We start from the raw sequence: 8,922 nt of genomic DNA on the forward strand, positions 1-8,922 counted from the left end.
TTCAAACTAACAATCTTCAATTAATACTGATAAGCTCAAACTCCTATAGGCTGGAGACTCTATACTTGACTGGTCAGTAGATTACCAAACTCTGGGTCTCTGTCTCAGCTTTCCGATGCTCAGCCTATATTTGCTATCGTCTATAGCATTCAACTACCCTTAAGGTAAAACTCTTACGCGCTGGCCCTATAGCTCGAAGCCTTGTTGAAATTCTACAACTCTTCTTTAGTCTATGAACTTCAAACGTTTTCCTTTTAATAATGTATCCGCCCTGACAGTGTAGTTGCAATAACTTCCTTATCAAGATACTGGGATAAATTATTAGTTGAATCCTCGATGTGTCTTCCTCAATCGCTGGATACCGAATGCTCTCTCTGTCATCCATCTACCTATTTATACATCAGCAAACGTGCTATTTATAGAACTTGTTTCTGATTGGTTCAAATTTATACATAGTATTTTACAACGAGTACTTACTCTAACAAATATCTGGTTCCATTTAACTGTTGTATATGACATAGTGTGTGATGCTGGGATCCAACTATCAACATAATAAACCCAAATTAGCCAGAAATGGCCCGAACTCTGTTATAAACAGCAATCAATTTAACAATAATTATAGCAATGACACCATGAAAAGGGAGTCAAGCACTACCTGTGCTTAATGTGTTACATTATCAATATATCAAACATACAACCTTTTCTGACATCAATATTGTTTCATATATTTCACAGACGTCATACATGTTATCTAAAGGCGCTCCTAGCCCTCGCGGGGCCTTCGACCCCGCTCGGTGCTTTCCGCGTATAAAACAACACTGCCATGAAAATCACTGCTTTTGTCGTTTTCTGCTGTTGTCATTTGATATTAAATATGGCCTACACTGCCATTGACTGTACTGTAAATGTTTAGTTAAATATCTTCCTGAACCTTTTCAGTGAAATTACTTATATCTACATTTATTAACTAGGATGTATCTTTTGGAAAGAAAACAATCTTTTTTTTTCCGTATTAACAATGTTTGTGTGATAATATCGAAGGCTGTCTGATGTTGTTCACAAAAATATAAACAAGAAGGCGTCGCTAAAAGAGTTAAAAAATCGGTACTAAATGTAAAAAAACGTTAAATGATAGCTAAAAGAAGAATACATCAAAACTGTATTTTTCCTTAATGTTAAGGATATTTTGAATTTGAGTCAGGAATTGTATTTTACTCGGAAGGCGAGTTATAATTAAACGTGGACGAGTGTTTCAGGGTGTTTTATCCATTTAGTGTAAAGGCCGATAGTCGACGACTTTTCATATTGAGTTTTAATACGCCGTTTTGTAAAAGAAAACGGACATATGTGATGGGACAGTCTGTCCGCTTAACCCAATAGGGAGAGCGCAGATCTACGGATCTCGGGGTTGTGAGTTCGAGCCCTGGGCGAGGCGTATGTTCTCCGTAACGATTTGATAAAAGAGATTGTGTCTTAAATCATTCGTCCTCCACCTCTGATTCATCATTCATGTATCGAAGTTAGCAGTTACCTGCGGAGAACAGGTTTGTACTGGTACCTTCCTCTGATCTAGAGCTGCGGGCGTATATTGCCCCGCTTTGCGGAGCACTTGATAAAGTAATGAAAGAGAAACCTCAGGTTTGTAGTAAGCTACTGTAAAATTGTAAATATAAGGACTGAATATTTATTCGTGTGCTTTTATACGACTGTAAGTCACATTAGCACTTCTGGAAAATAATCAATGGATCGCAGTACCAGCCCAGTTTGCATTTGTTTTCTACGTACGCTGGCTGTGTTAAGAATTCACCTGGCGTAGATAACTTTACATTCACACTATCGAGTAAATTTAGAACATTGTGGGGGTTACATTGTAAAGAGTAGGCTTTGGGTCACACAATTAACCGCTTTAGATTCTCACTAACTAGTACTTTTTCACTGGCCGTGCTGTTGCGGTGCTCCTCTGTATTTTTATTTGGGTTAAGTCTCTTGCATTTTCTACGTATTTCTTTGTGTATTTTTATTTCAGGGATTTGCGTTCTGCTGAGACTGTGTAGTTTATTTTGCCTTGTATATTTCGGTTGACTGGTTACCTTACTGTGTCGGTTATAACTGTTTCCTTTGTTTATCCTAGTTCAGCAATAAATCGAAATGCTTTATTTTTTCAGTATTTACAATCAATTATAAAATGGAATTTATTACATGATTCCGTAAATATATCGCCGGTCCATACTTTGTGCAATATGACCAGTCTACATTCTACACATATTTACTGAACTCACAAGTCAAAAAACATAACTGAAAATTTATTTATGATGTCATGTAATTAAACTTCTTTAGGATGGCTTGCAATCAATAGTCAAAATTATTGGTCCTCATATTTTGGATCTCGGGCAATAATTTTGACTATTGACCGACGAGTCATGCAATCAACGTATATAATTGTATCAGCCAAAGCAATAACATGTCCAGTAGCATAGAATATAAGGAATAAGGACATGGCCTCAGGTACTCTTTTTCGATTTAATCTGTCAGTACATTTTGAACATAATCCGGTAATTTATGCCATATTTCAGATGAGTATGTACAGGCATTTTTCAAGTAGATATGTTGTTTTACAATTCCATCTCTAAATTGTGTCGTTCATTAAGTTACACAAGCAATTTATTAAGTTTTATTAACTTCCTTTAAATCTTGCTACACGCTGAACAAGTTGTGAGCAGGTTTAGCAATATGTTTTCTTGCATGCAAGTATAAATTATATCTGAAGGTAGATAGTCAATGTTATGTTCCCTCTTGCGCAACCTCAATAAAAAACTAAACCAATAATTTAAAATGATCTTCGTGTTTATTGCAAATGATTTAACAAATCAACCACCATGACAAATCCATAAGTCAAAAAAATAAATATCGCTGACAAGACGAGTGGACGGGTCAGTATCTCCAAACACTGCAGTCTGTCGGTTCCTGTAACAGAAATGAAAGGGAAAGTTTTTAAATACGGCTTATAAACTACTGTTAACCAGTCTGTGCATACTAAACGTTAGAAAATTATCTCCACGCTTTATGTAAAAAAAGATACGAAATGAAGAATGCAAAACTGTACTTCACGCTAGATATAAAACAGATAAAATATGCTACATATATTCTCGAGTAGTTTTGTTTAAGAAATAATCTGAAAATTGTTATGGAAAATATGTAATGTTGACAAGAGATGTGGAAATGCATAAAACAAAACCTGCCGTAGTTGTTGTGAATCAAACAATTCACAAGATCATTTTGAAACGTAACAATCACCTGGGGAATCATTAAAATTAGTCTGTACGTGATGTACAAGACCACTAAAGCTCCATTAACCACCCCCCCCCCCCCCCCCCCCCCCCAACATACACACACACACACACACCCACCGCCCCTCAAATGCACAATGACGTTATAAAATTAGTTTAAAATCCAAAGGATTATGTACAGCTTATTATGACCTCGGCAATACTGATAGCGATTTGTACAGCCTCCAAATGCACTGATGAAGGCCAGCTAGTTTTTACAAAATCCGTTGGGTTCATAATACACAAGAATTTAGCGCGATCAATTAAATCTAGTCTGTTATCTAAGGCGAAGTAGTTAAAACCACAACACAGTTGTGGCCAAACCAAACTTTGTCTTTCTGAATAAGAAGGATAGCAATTGTTTTCCTTTAATGCCTTAATTGATAGTATCCATTTCTAAACTGAGACCTCAACGTCATATAGATCATAGCAGTTCAAACCAGTAATCTGTTACTTGTGGTATAGGTAAAATCGCGGACTAATTAGAAATCAAACATAGCTACCACGTGCCATGAAAGTTAATTTCGACCAATTGTTTTATGAGCGTAGTGGCATCCTACTAATCAGCGATTATAATGTCCTTTTATATTTAACATACATGTATTACCCTGGTCAGAAAGGTTATAACACAAATGAACGCTGTATTAAAAAAAAACAAATCCAGTACAAACTGGTATGCACTTACAGTTTCCTCTACGGTTGTTGGTTTAGAAGTATCCGTAGCCATTGTTGTAGCCGTTGTTCATGTAGTACTTGCTGTTATAAAAGTTACCGTTGCCAAATCCATTGTTGTAGTAATTGTCCATGTAGGAACCTCTGTTGTAATAGTTGCCATTGCCATACCAGTTGTTGTAGTTGTCATTATTCATGTAATAATCCCTGTTGTAGTAGAAATTACCGTTGCCGAATCCATTGTTGTGGTAGTTGTCCATGTAGTATCCTCTATTGTAGAAGTTGTCACCGTTATTCCCATTCCAGTAATATCCTCTGTTGTAGTAATAATCTCCATTGTTGCCATTGCCATTCCAATAACCCCTGTTGTAATAGTTATCTCCGTTATTGCCATTGTAGTTATAACCCCTGTTATAGTAGTAATCACCGTTGTAGTCATTACTATTCCCGTAATAACCTCTGTTGTAGTCGTCACTGTTGCCGTACCCGTTGTTGTAGAAATCGTTGTTCATGTAATAACCTCTGTAGTAGAAGTTATCATTATTGCCGAACCCGTTGTTGTTGAAATCGTTGTTCATGTAATAACCTCTGTAGTAGAAGTTATCATTATTGCCAAACCCGTTGTTGTTGAAATCGTTGTTCATGTAATAACCTCTGTTGTAGAAGTTATCATTATTGCCGAACCCGTTGTTGTAGAAATCGTTGTTCATGTAATAACCTTTGTTGAAGTTATTATCCGAGTTCCAACTATTGAAGTTATTGCCATCCCACTTATAACCGCCAAAGAACTCATTGTTGTCATTGTAATCCCTGTAAAAGAAATCAAATTCATTACAAATATTGTATATCTGATTATATCAAACACACATTAAGATGATGTATATCTAAATGGGTTGTTCTTTCAAACAACTATAAAGTAAATTAACATTTAAATGGGTTATACCGATTGGACTTGTGACATACCTTTGATCATAGAAACATCCAAAGAACCACATGTTCTGGTAGTTTTCACCGTTGGCAAAGAATGAAGGACACCATTGCATAGCACAGCCCACTGACTGGCCTCTGAACCAGTCCATCTGAAAAGTAATGACAGATATGTAGTAACATTTAAGTTATATTCTTTGTACCTTTTCTGCAAATTTGAAAGATATGTGTATTTGAGAAGGAAAAGAAGAACAAGCGTTTTACTGGTTAAATACAGAACAAGTTATTTATGATAATAAATTAGAATATTTAATGAAAAAGAAAAAAGTGGAAACTTCCCAGGTCGCTCAACACGACAAAAATGAAAAGCTGCAGGCTCGGTTTAATTGAGCGTGTTCTTGGAAGTTGAAAAAGAAGTACATCGAAAAACAACATTCTATATTGTTCAAATGAAGCAAAAGCAAATCAATTGCTGGAATAGGTAGGTATTACGTTTTTTTTTGTTGGGTTTTACCGTCACACCGACACACTTATAGGTGAAACGGCGACTTTTCAGCTTTGATGGTGGAGGACCCCAGGAGCCCCTCCGCGTATTATTTCATCACGAGCACCTGGGTAGAACCATTGACCTTTCGTAAGCCAACTGGATGGCTTCCTCACATGAAGAATTCAACGCCTCGAGTGAGGCTCGAACCCAAATTAGTGAGGGGCAAGTGATTTCAAGTCAGCGACCTCAACCACTCGGCAACAGAGGCCCGCCGATATTACGGTGGAAAGTTACATGATCTGTATAATATTTCCAAGATTTTGTTTTACATTTCATCATTTCTGTTGTGTATTACTGGCTCATATTTACAATAAACATAAGTTTCTATGCTTCACACATTTTACTTTTTATTACCATTACACGTATAGGGGAAGTATTTAGCGAAAAAAACCCCCAACACTTTCACAGACCAACCAATAACTTTGAACATAGTGGTGATTAAAAGTGTGCATTTGAAGACACTTAACCTTCTTATATTATTTATACAGCACCTTTTTCATGATAAATACTTTCAAACCGCACATCTTTTATGTATATATAAATGCATACAATGATATTGGGTTCTGCTACAAGGAGGTTGCGATTTACAGCGGGGCCAACCCATTTTGATCTCTGTCGTTGCGTTTTCCTCATTATACAATGTTTCTGCTCGGTAGATGAATTTTATTTACAGGTTGAAAGGTCATTTTTGATCTTGAATGAAGTCTGTCGGAATACTTATTTTTATGAAGTAGCAGATTACCTGATAGAAATCTCCTTCATTATTTCTCCAGTCGAATCCGTTCATTCCATTGTCCCATTCGTCGAATGTTTGGCGGATGTTGTAAAAATGATCACCGCCGCTATAATAGGCATAATGTTCTCCACGGCGGTAATATCCGTTTCCCATATTACATTCAGACATGCGTCTGTCTGCCTCCTCTGCAAGAGAATTGTCCCATTCCTGCAAATAATACCAGAAAATGTATATACATAATAGAATAAAGTATATTATGAAAATACTTGTTTCAGCAAAATTAGGAAAAACTTATCTTCACATTTTACATAATAGAAAAAATATTCCTCCATTAACATTACGTACTTGATTTAATGGCACTGAATATATTCTGTTTTTATTAGTGTCTGTTACAAATGATATTACAATAAAAACATTTTTGGAAGCATAGACTGCAACCAAGCAGAATAATAGCAGATACGGTTTGACTGAGTCAATTCATGAGAGGTAATGAAATGTGCAACACCTCTCACCCCCCCTAGCACCGGCTTAAGCGGAACTCTATTACCCATAACCAAAAGGCTTAAGCGAAACTCTATTATGGATAGACTCCATGATCCAAAGGACCAAACCTTGTGACAATTTAATCTGTCATTAATTTATAATACACATGCTATGAAAATTTTAAACATACATATATGATTTCATATTAATGTATGAAGCAGCATGTTTTGCTTTCATTCACTATGAAAAGTGTGTAATTTTGTGTTTTCCATTCGGCTAAAATCATTTCATTACGTTTGTTCTTCTGCAATCATCATGTTTTTCAAACTGTTATTTTGGTCTAAGTTAACTGAGTTTGCCGTTGTAAAAGTTGTACATGTAGTTACATTTACGTAACATATTTTGTCAAATTTTAATGTTTGTTATATGCCCTTTTTCGTGTATTTCAAAACACTCTTTAATATATGATTATATCGGAAGATTTAAAATTAAATATGGAAAGGTCGTTACATAATTGAGAAGTAGTGTAGACGTTATGTTTGGTTTTATTTTGTTTGTTTACTGGGGTCAGCGTCGTTTTTAAAGCGTATTTCTGTTGTATAACGACGGGCAGTTAATCTAACCAGTGTTCCTAGATTCTGTAATAGCACTAACCTGTTTTCAAAAAGTAACCGGCAATATCCCCACATGAATTTAGAGGTGGAGGATGAATGATTTAAAACACAATGTCTTTTATTAATCGTCACAAAGAACATGCGCCTCGCCCGGGAATCGAAGTCTCAACCCTAGATACCTACGTAGATCTGCGCTGTCCCTATTAAGCTATGCGGGCGGACTTAGGTAATTTAAGTCAAACTCGAACAAACATTTTATTACTATACACACATTTAGGTTTGTCTAATCTACATTAGATTTAAGTTCATGATTGATGCTGTGGAGAGATGTACTTAATCTTTTACAGACCAGACCCTCATTCGTGTTTAGTGGTATTGACTTTTAATTCTTAATTCCACATAAGTCTCGAGGAGTTATCTTTTAACATTTACAATTAAATAACATTTTTTTGTAATACTGATTTTAGTATGTAACAGTTAAATATAAAACAAATTTAGAAAATATTAGACTATAAAGAAAATGTTATATTAAAATTTAAACAGTATCTACTCACCATGCTTTCCCATTGACGTCCATAAAACCATCTCTGTCTGAAGCCATTGTGCCTGCCGAGAATATAGTCCATATACCTCTCGGCAGATTCACAGTGTGCTCCCAGCACCAGCAGTGATATTAGAGTCAACTGTACGACGAACATAGTTACAGACTGTTATTTTTCCTACACGTAGACCTTCTTGACAACTACGCCAGGAATGTAATGCAAAGCTTTCTGCCAGGACTCTTTATATACTCTTTCTTACTGGAACAGTAAAGGTTATTTTCCATACTGTGTATAAGAATAGGTTTATTAGGAAAGTAGTTAAATGGTAATAAGGCTAAAGGCGTAATTCAGTAGCATTCCATTGGCGACTATGCATCTATTTGGTATAAATTTAATATTATATATGTAGATGAACATGTAGAATTAAATGTCAATGTTGTATAAAACATGTGTAAGAAAATCCGCCTTGTGTTTGTGAATACTTTATACGAAACAATTTGTATAATGTTTACAAAATGCCTGTTTGGTATTTTAGAATTTAATGCACAAGTAGCTTCCACATTATTCATATATTTGTATGTTATCTGCTACAACACATCATGCACACTATTTGGAAATATTTTTGCTTTTAAATTAATTCTGAACTGTGTTTCGTATGACGTACTGTTCAAGTTATTTAATGTGATTGAAAAAGGCAAAAGTAACTTTTTTTTTCATTCGCCATCAAACAAACATATGGCGTCTATAATTTGGTGAAATAAAATGTAAAGGTTCATTTACTTGTTTTTTTTTTTGTTTTTTTTTTTTTTAATTTACCGCACATTACACGGTATCTTAAGACTAAGACATTTTTTGATATTGTTTGACCTGTCAAACGGTCAAACGTCTTAAGGTTACATTTATCTTTAGAATGATAGTTACGTTGTCGTTTAAGGTGGAGTGCGACCTTTAAATTTTTTTTTGATAGATCTATGAAAAATTAACGGAAGAAAATTAAGGATATTTCTGATTTATTCCAGTTTTCCGTTTGGCTCTTATTTAAGCCACATTTGTTTGGTGCGCTGTCAAACTTGGC

At 35.3% G+C, this 8,922-nt stretch overlaps 1 protein-coding gene across 1 annotated transcript; it reads right to left on the reverse strand.

Annotated features, from left to right (window-relative positions):
- Positions 1-2,826: 2,826 nt before the first annotated feature.
- On the reverse strand, positions 2,827-8,047 carry LOC123523700 (bifunctional endo-1,4-beta-xylanase XylA-like). The gene is made up of 5 exons (XM_045301350.2): positions 7,860-8,047; positions 6,215-6,415; positions 4,962-5,077; positions 4,012-4,808; positions 2,827-2,964 (listed from the first exon to the last, which is right to left on the reverse strand). Exons 1-4 carry the CDS (start codon positions 8,001-8,003, stop codon positions 4,034-4,036), a joined length of 1,236 nt encoding a protein of 411 aa, XP_045157285.2. The 5' UTR covers positions 8,004-8,047; the 3' UTR covers positions 2,827-2,964; positions 4,012-4,033.
- Between the last annotated feature and the right edge of the window lie 875 nt (positions 8,048-8,922).

This window comes from Mercenaria mercenaria, chromosome 3, assembly GCF_021730395.1.
Source record: "Mercenaria mercenaria strain notata chromosome 3, MADL_Memer_1, whole genome shotgun sequence".
Lineage (NCBI taxonomy): Eukaryota > Metazoa > Mollusca > Bivalvia > Venerida > Veneridae > Mercenaria > Mercenaria mercenaria.